The sequence below is a fragment of the Hyperolius riggenbachi genome, chromosome 4 (genome assembly GCF_040937935.1).
Source record: "Hyperolius riggenbachi isolate aHypRig1 chromosome 4, aHypRig1.pri, whole genome shotgun sequence".
In the NCBI taxonomy this organism is placed as follows: domain Eukaryota; kingdom Metazoa; phylum Chordata; class Amphibia; order Anura; family Hyperoliidae; genus Hyperolius; species Hyperolius riggenbachi.
In genome coordinates, this window is record NC_090649.1 from 118,432,084 (window position 1) to 118,450,446 (window position 18,363).

Below are 18,363 nucleotides of genomic sequence, written 5' to 3' on the forward strand. Positions count from 1 at the left end.
CCGTTACCTTCCTTGGTGCCATAGTTTTCAGCGGCGACTGGCCTCAGGCTGTAAGGAGTAAGGGAAGCTTTGTGAACTTCTCCACTATCCAGCGTGACGGCATCTGCAGCACCTTTCTGGAAAACAACATTTACATGACAAGAGTTACAATGTCTGGATATGCAGAAATTTAAAGTAGACCTGAACTCTTGCACAGGACAGAAGGAAAACATAGAGAAATGCACCCTGTATGTATTTAGAGAGTTTAGTCTATCTAATTCCCCCCTCATCTGTGCTTAACCACTTTACTTTGAAGGGTATTTCCCCTTAAGGCCTCTTTTTACAGTAGGACATTGCGTTTTGATGCGACGTTAAAGTTGCAACGCAAATTAGAATGCAATGCCCCAAAAAAGTTGCAACGCAACTTAAAGCGGACCAAAACTAAACATTTTTTAAATTAAAAATATTTAGTTGCAGCACTCTGACACATACAAAGATAAATAAACACTCCTTCAATCCTGTGAGCATTTCAGTTCATGCTTTTCACCCTTCTCTTTGCATAACTAGGGTTATACTGGGGGCAGCCATTAGCAATTCCTCTATTGCCAGACAACATCTACTACACCAGTTTGCCGGAAAAATCCCGGCAATTTGAAAGGAAGGGACGGGTTCCTACAATAAATGTAAAATATTTTATATTTGTCATCATGCAGCTGAAAAAAGGCTGCTATTTATTATTATAATTTAGAAAATAGATTTTATTTCTGAAATCTTGTATTTTTAATTTGGGTCCACTTTAATGCCCCTTTATGGTCGCATACAGTAGAGCATACAGGCAATGAAAAGTATGTTTCCAAGTCATTACTGAGCATGTGCAAATAGTCCAATACAGCTAATAACGTGTATAACGCACTGCATGCAGTACTTTCACTTAACATGCAGCGTTAGTCACCAATGCAACATGTGCACTGTGAATGGGGTATTGATTTTTCATTGCAGTGAGTTATTCTGCGTTAAGGCTCTATTCACAGTGGGAAGTTGCGTTTTTTTTTTTTTTTTTTTTCTTTCAAACTCAGCACACAGACCCAAATTCATGAGAAATCAGTTACATGAGGCATTAGCAATGCAGTTTTCTTGCCGTACCTTTGAACTGAATTGTGTGATCATCATAGTTTGGTAGGAGCTACATACAAGCGTTTTCGGTCTTTCTTTTCACACCCTACCTCATCATTAGACGACTATTGCTGAGCCTGGTACACGTCTGTCCTTCTCAAAACACAACCTTCGCTCATACCACAACACCCTCTTACACATGCCCTTTTCTCCCATGCCCTTCTCTCCCATGCCCTTCTCCCCTCCCCAGCCCCTCCCCTTCAGATGACCTAACTAAGGTTAGTTGTGAGGCTTCTCCACACTTCATAACTGGCTGCATGACCCCGCCCCTCATTCATACACAGTTCGTCCATCCCAACAAACCATTCCCTTGTATCCAAAGTGGCCAGATTTTTCCAATTATTAGCAATAATGCTTTTAGCCACTATTGTGCCATATTCTTTGATCAATCGACATCCGGAGCTTTCTTTTTTTTTTCCGTATCTGTATAGCTAAGTATTGCTTCTTTTGGAGTAAGTTCAAATTTTTCTTTTAGCAGTCTCCCAGCCAAGAGGCTAATATCATCCCAGAATTTTTTGACTATCGGGCACCCCCACCACATGTGGGGGTTTTAATGCGACGTTAAAGTCGCAACGTGTCTGCGTTAAAAGGTAACCTACTGCAAGCAGTGAGTTACCACAATGCAACATTTTTTAATGCGACTTTAACGTCACACTGTGAACGACCCATAGGATTAGCATTGCAGTGCGGTAAGCTGCGTTATAAGATTTTATACCGTGCAACCATAACGTCCCACTGTGAATGCGACCTAAATGTTGTTTTAACGTGCGACTTTAATGTCGCACTGTGAAAGAGGCCTAAAAAAACAGAGCAATTTGCACCTGTCAGCACTCCTTCCATTCATTTGCCTATAACTTTATTACTACTTATCACAATCTATATATTGGTTTTTTTTTTCGCCACCAATTAGGCTTTCTTTGGGGGGTACTCTTTGCTAAGAATTATCTTTTTCTAAAAGTGTTTTAACAGGAAAAATAAGAAAAAATTGAAACAATTCATTATTTCTCAGTTTTCAGCCATTATAGTTTTAAAATAATACATGCTAACGTAATTAAAACCCACACATTTTATTTGCCCATTTGTCCCAGCTATTGCAATGTTTACAATTTTTCCCTAGTACAATGTATGACACCAATATTTTATTTGGAAATAAAGGTGCATTTTTTCAGTTTTACGTCCATCCTTAATTACAAGCCCATCACTTATAAAGTAATGGTAATATTCCCTGTTTACATACATATTAAAAAAAGTTGAGTCCCTAAGGTAACAATTTATGATTTTTTTTTAATTTGTAAATATTTTTTTTCAAAAACAAAAAACATTTGGTAACTTTAGGGGAGTGTGGGAGGCCAGGGGTTAATTTAAAATGTAAAAATAAGGTAACAAGGGATATTTTATTGAAAAAAAAAATGTAGATGTAATTTTACAATTTGGCGACAAGATGTCATCGGTGGTGACTTCAGTATGCTTACTATTAGTATGCAAAAAGGAAGGACTGCGTGGACGATGTTTATGAATAAAGGGGTTTATGAATAGACGTGGTGTTCATTCACACTGAGACTTAGATCAATGAATGGGAACTGTTCCTCAGCTGTGTCAGCTCAGGAATCTCCTCTGCCATGGCAAAACTGCTAATTTGTAAACATAGGATGTTAACAATATGTCTGCTTCCATGAAAGTAGGAAGTAGACACACTTCAGATTTATTGTAGGATTTGTATCAACTGTAACAAAGAAATGTTTTTGTTTGAAGGTTTTTATGCTGTTGTGTATCTTTTAGAGCAGAGAGAAAGTTCAGAGTTCATGGCCGCTTTAATGGAGCTTTCTGTAGTTAATAGAGTTACAGTATATAAACAAGTCACAAAAAAGAGGAAGGGGAGAAGAAGGGCATAGAACGAAAAGGCTTTTATTCAGGTAAAATGATAAAGGAGAACACCATGAAAGCTTATTGGATTTGGCATTCAGTAACTACTGTAGAATCCCGTTATAGTAAACCAAAAAAGACCAGAAAAATTAGTTTACTATATCACTTCGCTATATCATAATTGGTCATACATTGAATATTTATAGAGATGCATTTGCTGGGACCTGAGGACTGAGTTTACTATATACAGAGGTTTACTATATCAGAGTTCACTATAATGAGATTTGACTGTATAGTATTTGTAATTGATGGCAATTAAAACGATTGTGTCCTTCAAAAAATACATGTAGAATATTTCATTAGTCTCTCTAGCCAGGTGGGCAACTAAAGTTGACTATGGATGAAACTCCATACACACAGTAAGGCGCGCATGAAAAAAGGGCGCCGTGAAAAAAGGGCCTGACTTATTAACGAATTTGGCGCCAGGTATTAACGAAATTTAATAACGAGAACCATCGTTGTCAAGCTTTATTAACGATATTTACTGTTGCAAAAAACAAACGAGATATAAAAACTAATAAATATTAACATTAAATGGCATTGCGTTTTTCGTTAGTACTGCTTAACCCAACACTACCCTCACAGAGTTTGAATGTTCTCCCCGTGTCTGCGTGTCTTTCCTCCAGGCACTCTGGTTTCCTCCCATATCCCAAAAACATACAGATAAGTTAATTGGTTTCCCCCTAAATTTGACCCTAGACTATAGACTTTATAGTATATACACTACACAATACATACATAGACATATGACTATGGTAGGGTTACAGGGAAACTTAAGTCAGTTTTACTTACCTGGGGCTTCTACCGGCCCTCTGCAGTCATCCAGTGGCGGCGCCGGTACTCTAGGATGCTCCGGTCCTCCTGCCATGGATTAGTTTTGTTTTCTACGATGACAGGCCACTGCACCTGTGCGGCCTGGGCCAGGCATGTCAGCTTTTGCACTCCCAGCACCTGGACCATCCTGCACAGGCACAGTAGAGATCTTCTCATACTGCGCCTGCGCAGGAAGCTCCTGACGACGGGAGCGTGAATAAGTACCCGTGCGGCCAGGGGCGCACAGACGCAGTGGCCGGCGACAGGCTCAGTCACCAGAATTGAAACTGAGCCACGGCGGGGAACCGGAGCGTCCTAGATTACCCTGCAGGGGGCGGTAGAATCCCCAGGTAAGTAAAACTGCATTTTGTAGTCTGACATAAGATTGTGAGCCCCTCTGAGGGACAGTTAGTGACAAGACAATGTACTCTGTACAGCGCTGAGGGAAAATGTCGGCACTATATAAATAATAATTCTAAAAATAATAATAATAATAAATGCTGTCTTTTACTCTATACTTGTTAGTGCAACTTCTGATTTTACCAAGTTTTATTAAACATTGTTACACTATGATCAATTGCTCTTTTGAGGTTGAATCTACTGCAACATGAGCGTTAATTTGGCTATGTTATTTGGTGAGCCTCGTGTGATGGGGGGGGGGGGGGAGTGACCACAGAGATTTACTGTGTGTGTGGAGTGTCACCCTAGGATATAGGTACTGGAACAGGGCAACTTATTTGAATGCACTATCAAATCTTATATTGTTTCTGGTTCAACTGGCAGGAGCTGCAGTGAGAAGCTTGGCTATAGGAGGATGCAAGGACTCCCACATAGTCCCAGTGTTTTGTTCCTGAAATTATTTATGTAAAGATGTAATGTAATGTTTTGTCTGTGTCTTAATGAAGCTACTTTACGTAGGGAAAGTAGAAGCACACTATGAAAGTCTTTCAAATACAGAACAAGCCGAGCACTAGATGGTAGTAGGAGAAGGCTGATCATTTAGATATGCAGAGAGCAATCCGAGGCACAACACCGTCCATAAACACACCTTTACTAAAGAGACTCAGATGAATCTCACTACAGTTTTTTTTACTTACCTGGGGCTTCCTCCAGCCCCATAAGCATTGCTGTGTCCCTTGCCGTCCTACAATGTCCCGTTCAGCCGCGGTGAGTCCCGGTAAGCGGCTCAGTGACGTCAGCGGCGGACCTTCTGCGCATGCGCAGAACTTCTGTGCAAGCTCAGAAGGTCCCGGCTGACGTCACTCAGTCAGACTGAGTTCGACTGAGCTGCTTACCGGGGTTGACTGCCGGAGAATGGTGGCGCTGAGGAGGATGGTGAGTGACACATCCATGCTTATGGGGCTGGAGGAAGCCCCGGGTAAAAAACTGCAGTGAGACTCATCTCTGAGTCTCTTTAAGGTACACATGCATCTAGCGATTTGGTGGCCGATCAACCATCCGTTTTGATAAGTACTATCAAACTGTGAGAAAATCGGTGCCGTCAAGTGCATGCTGGATCGACGATGCAACCAATTTCAGGCTGAGCATGTCGATGAGACATGCTGCAAGTTGTCGGGCCATCGTGGTTGATCGGGTGCATAGCGGCAATGGGCCCTGATGCGGTTGCAACCTCTGCATTCCCTATTACTACCCCACTGTTTGAAGGTATACAATTTCCTTGCATTTATACTAGACTCTCTGGGGAATGGATTGGTGTTGCTTCATCGTTCTGTGCAGGGTTATAGGGCTACCGATTAATAAAGACTGGACCACTAACAACATGCAGTTTTACACAAGATTAAAAAATAAGAAAAATAAACCCATTACATCCATTCACTGCTAATATCAGGGTAAGGCAAATGTTTGGAATAGCCTAAGTCCACAAGATACACTTAATTAGGAAAATACACACATAAAAATATCAGAAATACTAAGACAACTTTAGTGAGAAGAATATGGAGGCTGGAATATTTATTTACTTCTAAACAATACCAGTTGCCTGGCAGCCCTGCTGGTCTATTTGGCTGCAGTAGTGTCTGAATATCACCAGAAACAAGCATGCAGCTAATCTTGATAGATCTTACATCAATGTCAGAAACACCTGATATGTAGCATGCTTGTTCATGGTCTATAGCTTAAAGTATTAGAGGCAGATGATCAGCAGGATAGCCAGGCAATTGGTATTGCATAAAAGGAAATAAAAATGGCCACCACCATATCCCTCTTGCTACAGTTGTCCTTTAAAGAGAAACTCCGACCAAGAATTGAACTTTACTCCAATCAGTAGCTGATACCACTTTTACATGAGAAATCTATTCCTTTTCACAAACAGATCATCAGGGGGCGCTGTATGGCTGATATTGTGGTGAAACCCCTCCCACAAATAAATTCTGAGTACGTACTATTGGCAGTTTCCTGTCTGTGAAACTTGCTGCATTGTGGGAAATAGCTGTTTACAGCTGTTTCCAACTGCCACAAAAGCATGCAGCAGCTACATCACCTGCCCACAGTAAAAATGTCACCATGTAATAAATGTTAGAATGTAAATCAGGGATTTAAAAGATTTTACAATGGGCAAACACTGACTAAATCATTTATACTTAATTATTGTAAAAATGAAGCACTTTTTTATTACATTATTTTCACTGGAGTTCCTCTTTAAACTTGTTATGTGCACACAGAATCCATGAGTGGGAGCAGTTCATAGACATGGTTCAACAAGCAGCTCCATGACTACAGATGTCAGCCTGTACTATGCACTGCAAACTATTGTGCAAAATAGCAAATAAAGTCTCCTGATACAAATGTAAATATATTGTCTATTTGATCTTGGCTAATGAAATTGCCTAATGTCTGTACACAGATGAAAACAAACTCTGCCACTGAGTGCCTACGCAAAGGCTTGGGACAAGGCAGAGATGCTAAAGTCCTCTTCCTTACCCCATCAGACCTCAATTGCTTGCTTAGTTCTTGTGCATCCTAGCCAATCCATTACATGCTTTGGCAGATGCTGGAAAGGAAGGAACACTAATAGGGTGACACACTCATGGCAAATGCTGAATACTCCTTATATGTATCCAGTGTATGAGTATACAGCTGTGTGTGTTTCTCGCTGTGTGTTTTTTTCTTGTTATAGGTGCTGGCTGTGAGGAGATACATCTCAGCTTCTGGAAAGTGCTGTTGCTGAGGATGCTACCTGGGCGTTTAACCAATCATTCAGGAGATGGACTGAGGGCAGGGTGTGGCAATTGATTGGCTCTGGTCTGGAGCTGGGTCCCCAGGTGACCCAATGAGTGACGAAATAAGGACAGTATAAAATGTGAGTAACCTGGTGCTCTGGGTCAGTTGGCTAGGAACAACCAACAGTGTCTTGTCTCAGTACCTACTTATTGGGGGAAGGGAGGGGGGTTATTGCTTCCCACTAATAGGGGCAGGCAGTTGGTGTGTTGCTATGAGCAACTGATGTATTGCTAGGGTCTACAGATCATGCAATAGCTCTGGTGAAAATGGGAAAACAAAAATGTGTGTGTTTGGTTTGTGTTTAACTCACGTTAAAGTTTTAAAAAAGTTTAATCGGTTTAAAATCCCCAATAAAGAAAGGGCCGCAGCCTTTAAACACCTTCCCGTGTGTTGTTTATTTATTTATTTAACTTTAGAGTATAAAAGTTCTTTAAAGGGTATGTTTTCATGCATTTGCCATGGGGAGTGCTTCCTGTCAACCCCCCACTCCACCCCTCTTCAGGTCAGTCCCTACTTGCAGCTAGCTCATTTACACAATCAGGATGACAGACAGGTGCTTTCCATTCAATACTACCTGATCACCCAGTCATAGGATTATATGACCACACAAGGGATAGGCGAGAACGCCTTTGGTTCTGCAATTTTTTGCCCAAAAAAGGATTTGGAATTAATTGAGCTGTAATTACCGACCAATACATTTGTGATTAGAAAGAAACATTCTAAGAATTCATAAATGTGTGATCGGAAGGAAACGATTGATAAATCAATCTTTTGTTGTCTATTGCCACCATCCAAAACGAACCACAAGCACACACTGCTCTAACCTATGTAAATCTATCACAGCATACACTTCTCTCCTAGTCTGTCTCTAGCTGCTATCACACAGAGAACACAAGATAGAGTTAACCTCTTGACGACCAGCTAACGCCGATTGGCGTAAACTGGTTGTCTGTGGGTTTCCATGGAAACGTTCCATGTCAGTTCACGGAGGGTGTCTCCGTAAACTGCCTGCGAGCCTCCGATCGCGGCTCGCAGGCGAAATGTAAACACGCGGGGAAGAAATCCCCGGTGTTTACACTGCACGGCGCTGCAGCAGCGCCGTAAAGGAGATCGGCGATCCCCGGCCTCTGATAGGCCGGGGATCGCTGCCGTCTGATAGGCTGAAGCCTATCAGAGGCGGTACAGGACGTATCGCCGTCCTGTACTGCCTACAGAGCCAGGTAGAGGGAGCGAAGGAGAGGGAGGGGGGAATAGCGCTGCAGAGGGGGGCTTTGAGGAGTCCCCCCCGCAAGGCACAGCAGAGCGGCGGCGATCAGACCCCCCCAGCAGGACATCCTCCTAGTGGGGAAAAAAAGGGGGAAGTCTGATCGCCCTGCCTGCAATACGATCTGTGCTGGGGGCTGAAGAGCCCACCCAGCACAGATCAATAGGAAACCACTTGGTCGGCAGGTGGTTAAAAACCCCTTTCTCCGCCTTAATAAGTGCGTGTAATGGGATCTTATTATTGGATATTGGGCTTGCTGTGCATCCTGGGAGCAGATGATTAGCTCAGCAGGCGCCCATTCTGCACTTCCTGGTGACATTTTGGTGCCGTATGACCCTTATGTTTTGTCCATGGTCATTCAGTGACAAACGAACGCATAACGCATAGGCCTTTCTCATGGAAATGTTTGGTAAGCAAGAAAGGCCAGATTCGCCTGATTCTCGCTCTCTCATCCCTAGTCCACATGTTCAATAGCCCTACTGATGGTGCCACTTGTATCATAGTGATGGCCCTAGCCACTCCTGCACGTCCAGTTAAAAATGGCGCAGGGTGAAAAATGGCGCACCATTCCACCGATAAATGTATCATAAAACACTATTTACTGTTTTAATGTAAATACATTAAAACTGTAAATAACGTTTTATGATAAATTTATCGGCGGAACGGTGCACCATTAAAAAATGCAGGGGGGATAGTGTTAGGCAGCAGGGGTTGGGGACGGGGAGAGGCAGAAGGACACTGGTGTTAGGCAGCGTGGTGGAGGGAGTTGGATTAGGTTGAGGGAGGATGTGTGCATATGCAGCATACATTACCTTGTCCCGGCTGGCGATCATCATCGCCCCTTCACTTCCTATTTAGTTTGCAGCAGTCCTGCAGCCAGCCAATCACCATGCGGGGACTGAAGCCACATGGTGATTGGCTGGATGCAGGACTACAGCAAACTAATTGAAGAAGTGAAGGAGAGATCGCCGGCCGGGACAAGGTAATGTATGCTGCCTATGCACACATTCTCCCTCCACCTAATCCTACTCCCTCCACCCCTAACACCAGTGTCCCGCTTCCTCCCAACCCCAACAAAGCTAAACAGCGTTTTACAATTTAACTTAATGCAGCGAGCCATTTTGTTAGGCTTAAACTGCTAAATGGCAGTTTACAATGTAACCTAATGCGATACGCCATTTTTTAACATTTAAAAGGCTAATTAGCGTTTTACAATGTATCTTAATGCGGCGCATTATTATAGCGGCGGCGCTGTGTGTGTGCTATTTTTATCTGCTCCGACTCCTGCTGGTCAGTATAATGACATTAGGCGATGATAGCACTATTGGAGTATGGGAGTAGTGCATGTCTCTATTGTTCAATTGTTTCCAGCCACAGTTTCACCAATTCAAATGCACCACCTTGACCTTTCCTCACCACTGCACCTAAGGCTGGCACCTCTATCACCTCTGCCTTGGCCAAGCCCGCACAGGACTAGAAACACATACGTTCCTAGAGTTGATATTTAACTAGTTAACCACTAAGGGTTTAAAAACAAACAAACACATATATAAATAGATAAATAGTTGTTCTATGTATATAACATATGTATTGCACTGTCCACATTTGATATCAGTGAGATTTATATACCGGTAGTAAATAAAGAGTAAACTGTTTCAGGCATTTGCCATTTTGGAATCCCTGTATCTGAAGCCAACCCAGATGTCTTTTCCTCCCTTACTCTGGGATAAGGGCGGCCAATGCAAACACAGACTTCAGACACTCCCACCCAGCTCTGCAATAGAAAGTGCTTTGTCATTGTGTGACTCTGTAGCTTTAGATCTTGAGAAATATTGGCCAATCATAGAGGAACAGAGGTGTGGGAGAGGAAAACAGGAGGGAAAGAGGCTTCAGCCAATCAGGCTGCATTAGTTAACCAGCTGAGCGGTCTGGACGAGCTCAGCTCGTCCAACACCGCCAGCGGCTGCCGCTCAGGCCCTGCTGGGCCGATTTGAATGAAATAAAAAGCAGCACACGCAGCCGGCACTTTGCCAGCCGCGTGTGCTGCCTGATCGCCGCCGCTCTGCGGCGATTCGCCGCGAGCAGCGGCGAAAGAGGGTCCCCCCAGCCGCCTGAGCCCAGCGTAGCCGGAACAAAAAGTTCCGGCCAGCGCTAAGGGCTGGATCGGAGGCGGCTGACGTCAGGACGTCGGCTGACGTCGATGACGTCACTCCGCTCGTCGCTATGGCGACGATATAAGCAAAACAAGGAAGGCCACTCATTGCGGCCTTCCTTGTTTATTCTGGGCGCCGGAGGCGATCGGAAGATCGCCTCCAGAGCGCCCTCTAGTGGGCTTTCATGCAGCCAACTTTCAGTTGGCTGCATGAAATAGTTTTTTTTTTATTTAAAAAAAACCCTCCCGCAGCCACCCTGGCGATTTAATCAGAACGCCAGGGTGGTTAAGTCTGGGCGGAAATAAAGAAGCAAAAAAAGACAAGCCAGCATGCCCTGCAACTTTCTTCATGCAGCAATGTACCAAATAAGAGCCAGGGAAAGTGGGGAATGATCTTTTATCAGCAACAAAAGTAAAAGTGATTTTTAATTTTTTTACTCATTCACCAGATAAAAATAAAGAATTGATTTTTGATTGTACGCCTGACAGTTACGTCAGAGCAATTTTCACTTTTCAGTACTCCTCCCTTTCATTCACCAATAACGTAATCACTCCCTTAACATGACATAATTTATCTTTTTTTTGCCACCGATTAGGCCTTCTTTGAAAAGAATAATCATTATTCCTCAGTTTTTGGCCATTCTAGTTTGAAAATAAACCATTCTACTGTAGCTAAAACCCACACATTTTATTTGCCCATTTGTCCCGGCTATTACAATGTATAGCGACAATATTTTATTTGGGACAAAGGTGCATTTTTTCCATTTGGGGCCATCACTAATTACATGCCCATATTTGAAAAAATGACAGTATATCCTCATGACATAAATATTAAAAAATGTAATTTTTGAATATGGATGCAAATGTCATATTTTGATAATGATGGTAGATAGTAGGGGGGGGGGAGTAAGGGGTTAATTTTAATGAGAAGTGTATGTATATGTATTAAATTAATATATGGAGGTGTCATTTTACTATTTGGCCACTAGATGTCGCCCCCCTCGTTTATTCCTCTTGTGTTCTAAGCAGTGTACGAAGGAAGTAATGCGTGTTTGTGTTACTTTCTTTTTGTCAATGACAGCGATCATTTACACAGGTGCTTGGATCGGTGAATGGGAACTGTCTTTCCCTTCACAGATCTCTGTACTAACCAGCGGCGAAAAGAACATGCGCGGGAGTGTGCGCAGGATTGAGATCTGGGAGTGCACACAACAGTGATACAGTAGTAGATGAACATCTACATCCCTTGGACTTCAGATGAAGTCCTGCAGGGCGTAGATATACTGCACAAGATCCAGTAAATAGTTAAGCAGAGCTAACAACTGCTATCTAAGCCATGAAAAAGTACTCCGCCATACACGCACTCCATTACTCTATGCTGAACGCAGTCCAGGATTTAGTATCAACTTACAAAGATGGCGTCAAAGCAGTCAGCATTGCTAGATCTGAGGACACAGCTGAGGCCTATATTTTCACTTCCACAGGTTTTGCTGAGTTCTCTGCACTTCTTCTGTTCCACCTCAGATTTCACACACCAGCGGACAGTGTTTATTGGGGTTGCCAGGGACACGGCTGTACAAAGATATTGAATTAAAAACACAGATCAGGTATAGCTTTTTACACTTCATATCAGTGATGCAAAAACCGTATTACACATTTTTTTTTCACAAACAAGTTTACAATTGGCAAAATGGAAGTGTAATTAGTGCTCAGCCAGTAACAGCAGAGTTGCAATCTATCTCTGCTTCCAGTCTGAATAGCCAAGATTAGTGATGACAAGCACAAATTTCGCCTCATCGTAATTTCACATTGTAATTCGCAATTATGATGCAAAATTGTAATGCAAAATTTCGGGAATAATCATAATTAATTTTGTTTGTAAGCCGAATCAGGAACCATCATTTTGCATAATTTTCACGTAATGTTATGCTGACTTTAGGGGTAAGACCAAAGCCCCCATATATGCCATATGCCGTTGTCACCAAAATTGCTAGGTATGTTAAAGTGGATCCGAGGTGAACTTTTACTCATTGCATAATTGTGTTCCTTTCCTATTGTTTATAGGGCATTCTTCAAGCCAAATACTTTTTTTGTTTTTGTGTTAATACTCTAATTCCCTATAAACTAAATAAACCATGCCTACAGGTTTTCAGAGAGCCTTGGCAGTAGCAAGGGCTCATGGGAGCTCAGTCTGGGCAGGAGGAGGAGGAGGTGTTACTAGCCATTGATTTCAGAGGCAGAGGGGAGGAGGGAGGAGGGGGGATTCGTTTTTTTTCACAGCCTGAGTGATCAAGATGCAGATAAGCCTGCCTCTGTGTAATGTTTACAAACAACATGGCTGCTGTCATTGTATCACAGGAAGAAATAATCATTTTCTATTAAAGCTGTTTGCAGCTAGATTTGCTGTGTAAACTTTCTAACTATCTAAACTATCTAAACTTTAGATAAGATATATAGACAAGTTACTTGTTATAGTTAGTTTTCCATCTCGGATCCGCTTTAAGAAGAGTAGGAACAAGCAAAAAAAATATTTTTTTTTTTCAAAAAGACCTTTTGGTTTTTGAGAAAATCGATTTAAAAAATGACAATTTAAAAACCATTTTTCCTTTGCATTTTTAACATTGATTTTCTCAAAAACTACAAAACATTATTTTTTTACTTTTGACTTATTGCCACTACATAACAAATTAAGAGACAATATCGTGTATGGGGGCAGTGGCGTAGCAATAGGGGTTGCAGAGGCCTAGACTGCACCAGGGCCCTTGAGCCAGAAGGGCCCCATAGGGCCCTCCCTTAACCACAGTATTAGCTCTTTATTGGTCCTGTGCTGGTAATAATCACCTCTATAGATGCTTTAAATAGTAGTGATCATTAAACTGTTCCAGTCCCCTTCCTGCATCTCAAACACTGTGGTTGTCCTTGACAGGTTTTGGTGCACTGTATCAATTGTTATGTATAGAGTGCTTGGGGGGGGGGGGGCAGTGTAAAACTCGCACTGCGGGCCAGAGCTCTTTAGCTGGGGCTAGTACCAGCGTGGGCACTGGGCACAGGTCGACTGCAGGGGGCCGGTAGAAGCCTCAGGTAAGTAAAACGACCAGTGAAAAGTTCAGTATTTTATGTCACACCAACTGTTTAGGGCTATTTCACTTCCAATGTGCTAAAAAATGAATTCCATAGATAAGAGGAGAAACAACTTCCGAAACAAAATTTTAAAGAAAAGTTTATTGAATCAGAGCCATTGTTTTTACCTAAGTGTAGTTATAATTGTTAATCTGGGACATCTGTTATAGGGTACTTGTGTCTTTTGTTTCTTTCTTGCCACCATTTCCAGCTTTTATAAACAGTAGTGTTGGTTGTGAATTTTCACCCCCAAAAATGCTAGTTTTCGATTTTGAGAAAATATTGTATTTTCACAATATGATCAAATAAAATTAATCTTTCTTTTCACTACAAAAATTTGCAAAAAACAAAAAGAAACGTTATTTTTACCCACAAAAAATTCAAGAAATGCATGAAAAAACTTTGCGAAAATGTAAAACATCTCAAACTTATGCCAAAATTATTTTTGATGGCATTTACGCTTGGAAATTGAATTTTGCATTATTTTTGCAAAAGTTATTGCAAAAAGAATATCGACATTTTTGTTCATCACTGAGAAAAAGCGTAGTCATCTTGGCTGGAGTTGATCTAATGGCAATGTGATGTGATGTCATCATGGATCATGGATCAAGGAGTACCAAATATGCAAGAGAGAAGAAAAAGTGACTGACCGTCTACTCACATTGATCTACAATCTACAATCACATTGATTGGTCTATTAAGTTTTTCGTTCTTGATGCAGGAGCGTTGGTGGCGTCATGTGGATTGTAGAAGAAATGTATTTAAATGATTATTTTAGAAGCATTTTGAAGTTGATTCAATAATATTTGAAAGTAATGCTCTACCAGGAGAGTTAAGGAAGGCCTATATTCCTTCTTGCTTTCCGATGGGATGCGATTGTTCTTCAAAGGTAAATGGTTCGGGACAAGCGTACAGTGAGGCTTACTTTGTAAGCCTCACTGCTAGCGCTGAATCGCAAGAGTACCTCTAGCTTTGCCCCGACAGCAGCCATTGCACCACACCACACCATAAATAGTGTGATAGCTTCTGCGTCTTTATGTTTAAAAGGGAATAAATATGGCATCCCCCCTATTCCTTTCACTTCAGGTTCCCTTTAAAGGACCACTATCGCAGAAAACTAGAAAGGTTAAAATATATGTGTACTCTTAAGAAGTACATTTCTCCTAAAGTAAAATACTCTATAAATTACTTTTTTCCTATGTTGCTGTCACCTGAAGTTGGCAGTTAAAAATTGAAAGATCTAACAGGTGTTGGACTAGTCCATTCCCTCATGGGGGAGTCTCAGTATTTCCTTTATTGTTTACAAAAGCACTATGGGAAGGATCTATATAAACAGTGCTGCTCAAATCTGGATCCGGGAGATACCCGGATAGTTGCTACCTGGATATCGCCCAGTAAACCTGGGTGAGGGGGTCAATCTTACCTGTCTGACGTCTTCTTCGTCCGTCCCTCGGCGCCTCCCACGATGCGCTCCACACCCGTCACGTGATTACAAACACTTCCTCCTTCAACCCGGAAGCCCACCCCGCACAGGTTTACTCGGAGATATCCGGATAGAACTATCCGGATGTCTCCCGGATCCGGATTTGAGCACCACTGTATATAAACATGCCGGCCGGCCTCCCTATTTGGTCGCAGACTATTTTTTCAGTTGGACTGAGCAACTGCTACCCAGTAAGCACTTTTGCAAATGGAGAAAATCCTGAGAGTGCCCCATAAGGAGAGGGATTATTCCAAAATCTGTCAGATCTGTCACATTTTTACTGGCTACTGAAAACGAAAGCAACATAGGTGAAAACTATTTTATAGTACATTTTACTCTGGATCAAATGAACATTTTATACATGTGCATACATATGTGTTTACAATTTTACAATTATTTGCAATAGTGGCCCTTTAAGAAATATTTGATCAGTACAAAAAAAGTTACAGATATTTTTTAGATGGAAAAAACAGACAATATAGATAATACTTAAATGTACACATGCACAAAATTTTGTTAAAGAAGCAGTGTCACGAAAATTGTAAAATTTAAAATACAGTATATGTAAACATATACAACTAAGAAGTACGTATCTCCCATAATAAAATGAGCTAGAAATTACCTTACACCCATGTTACTGTCACAGTAAGTAGTAAAAATCTGACAGGTTGTAGACTAGCCAATCTCCTCATGGGGAATTCTCAGGGTTTCCTGAGAAGCTTAATGAACAGCAGTTGTTCAGTCAAATTGCCAAAATAATGTGCAAACAGGTAGGGGGGCAGCCAGCATCTTTGTATAGATCCCTTCCAGGAATTGCTTTTTAAAAAAAATAAACAAAATGCTAGAAATCCCCCATGAGGAGATTAACTAGTCCAAAACCTGTCAGTTCAGATTTCTAATACCTACTATAAGTGACAGCAACATAGGAGAAAAGTAATTTATAACTCATTTTACTCTGGAAGAAATGTACTTCTTAATTGTATGTCTTCACATGTATTTTTAATTTTAAAATTATTTGCCATAATGATCCTTTAAATACCAGAATGAAAAAATTAAAAAATAGATAGTAGATGGGACCAAATAATGAGCACCTACATGCCTTCTGCAACTTGCAGCTTCTGTTTGTCTTTTTGGTATTGCTATACTGTACTTAATTTCTTCTTCTATAAATCCATTGAATCCATTTGCACAATAAGAGTAAAGGCAATAATTGTTTGTCATGTGTGCTCCTGCTATCACAGACATTTTACTTACCCATCATCCCTAGGCATAAAACGAGTGTCAGTGTAGAAGCCATGGTTGCGGCAGATTTTGTCCCACACAAACTGTCAGGCTTCAGTTTGTGGAGAACAGACAGCAGCAACGGGTGGCCTTTTATACAGAAGCAGAGGAGCTGAGTGGACAGAATTTCTGTGCCTGTCATGTTTACCTTTCTGTGTTTCTCAATCCTGGCTGCCTCCTCTCCTCCCCCTCTGATTTGGGAGATTTGAAATTTTGGCACAAAACTCCCCTGTCCTTTGAATGAATGGATTAACTCTTGCTGTCATGGGTGTATTAGGCATGGGGAAGAAAAGGGAAATTCCCAGCCATCACCTTGGCACAGATACAGGTCAGAGGAAAAACGCTTTGTTGTGCTCTGCACCGCTCCCATCTTAGCAATCTTTATGATTTCATCATCACAGAGGAAAGATGTACCAAGCAGTCCTCTGGTACACAGACTGGGGACCAGTTTACAAGGTGGAAATAAAGCAGATCATTGTAATTTATGTGGCACATGACATAATAAAACAACCCTAATAATGCATAAATAAATAAAACACAAGTACCTGGGTTGGAAGAAAATTGGCCGAAGGCACTGTTTATTGCGGATTAAATTTAATTATCGTAAATATTTATGAAACTTGTATCAATAAATAACCAATCATAAAACACTTTCAAAACTTGTATCAATAAAAAAATAAACTTGTAACGATATGTGTCAGCAAGTAACAGAGTTCTGATTATTAGGTGATCTGCAGTATCACCTATAATACAGATATATACCTGATTATATGGTGATCTGCAGAATCACCAATAATACAAGTATACCAGACAGCTAATGTGATAGCTACTAGCAAAGTATAGTGCTTGGTGCAACAGTAGTACTGATAGGTTTAGCTATACCTCACCAGAGGAGCTGGTGGGTACTAACAGTAAAGAGCCCCTCACCAGAGACAAGGGCCCTCTGGTGAGAGTAGAGTGGTCAGACTAATCGAGTTGGCAACAGACAGACAGATACAGTACAAAATCAGAAGGCAAAGGCAAGAAGGTTTTAACAGGCAGAGTCGGCAGCAAGATCAGATGGGCAGAAGTACAGAATCACTGAGCGGAACAGTAGTCAGAACAAGCCAGAGTCATACACAGATAATATACAGAATATCATTTATAATTATAGCTATCAAACAATTCCTATCTCTGTGTGAAATCCCCGGTTTCCTCCCGGATCAAAGCACACTGGATCTATCTAAGGTCTGAGCGCTAACACAAGTATTCGCAACAGCTGACAAGTTGCGAGTGATTCGGCAAGGCTTAAAAAGCAGAGGAGACCCCTCCGGCATGCCCACTCCCATCAACCAATGAGGAGCGGCGAGCGTCTCCTCTGACGTCAGCCGACCGGCCGGTCAGCTGACGCGCCTCCTCCCCGCATAAAGGTCCTGTCTGTGTGCGCGCGCACGCGACAATGCGACCCTATGTGCTGCTGACAAACCCGTCCTCGGCGTGCTAGACGCCTGAGGCATGGACAGATCGCCAGGCAGGGAGATGGAGGCAGCTGCGGTGGTATCGCTGTTCACAGCAGCTGTCTCTTCCATGTTTGTTACAAAACTAAATTCAAAACAGTCTTTAGACTCGGAATTTCAATCAGTGAAAAATAGTCAACCCATCATCGTGGGCGACTTTTACCGCCAATAAAGTCAATCAGCCTACGACTAAATAACAAACAAAAGAGGGAGGGAGGGAGGGGATTTCAACTTGCTTGACTGGAAAGTGAACAAGCTGAGGTGAAACATTAGAGGTGGGAAGTGATCTCATCAATCATTGGCTGCCTGTAACCCGACTCCCCTTGACAGCTGTCAAATGCCATAAATCTGAACAGCAATGACAGCCTCCTCACCAGCCCCAGGCCACCCATGAGGCAGAGTGAGGCAGGTTCCTCCGGCGGCAGAAGTGGGGGGCGGT

At 42.0% G+C, this 18,363-nt stretch overlaps 1 protein-coding gene across 1 annotated transcript in view; it reads right to left on the bottom strand.

Moving 5' to 3' along the window:
• The window catches only part of LOC137571407 (serotransferrin-A-like), a 91,922-nt gene extending 75,412 nt beyond the window's left edge, over nt 1-16,510 (bottom strand). Inside the window, exons 1-3 of the mRNA XM_068280442.1 lie at nt 16,402-16,510; nt 11,956-12,116; nt 8-116 (exon numbers count right to left, since the gene is read on the bottom strand). Coding sequence (XP_068136543.1) covers nt 8-116; nt 11,956-12,116; nt 16,402-16,444 — 313 coding nt within the window. The 5' untranslated portion in view covers nt 16,445-16,510. The remainder of the gene's footprint in view (nt 1-7; nt 117-11,955; nt 12,117-16,401) is intronic.
• Between the last annotated feature and the right edge of the window lie 1,853 nt (nt 16,511-18,363).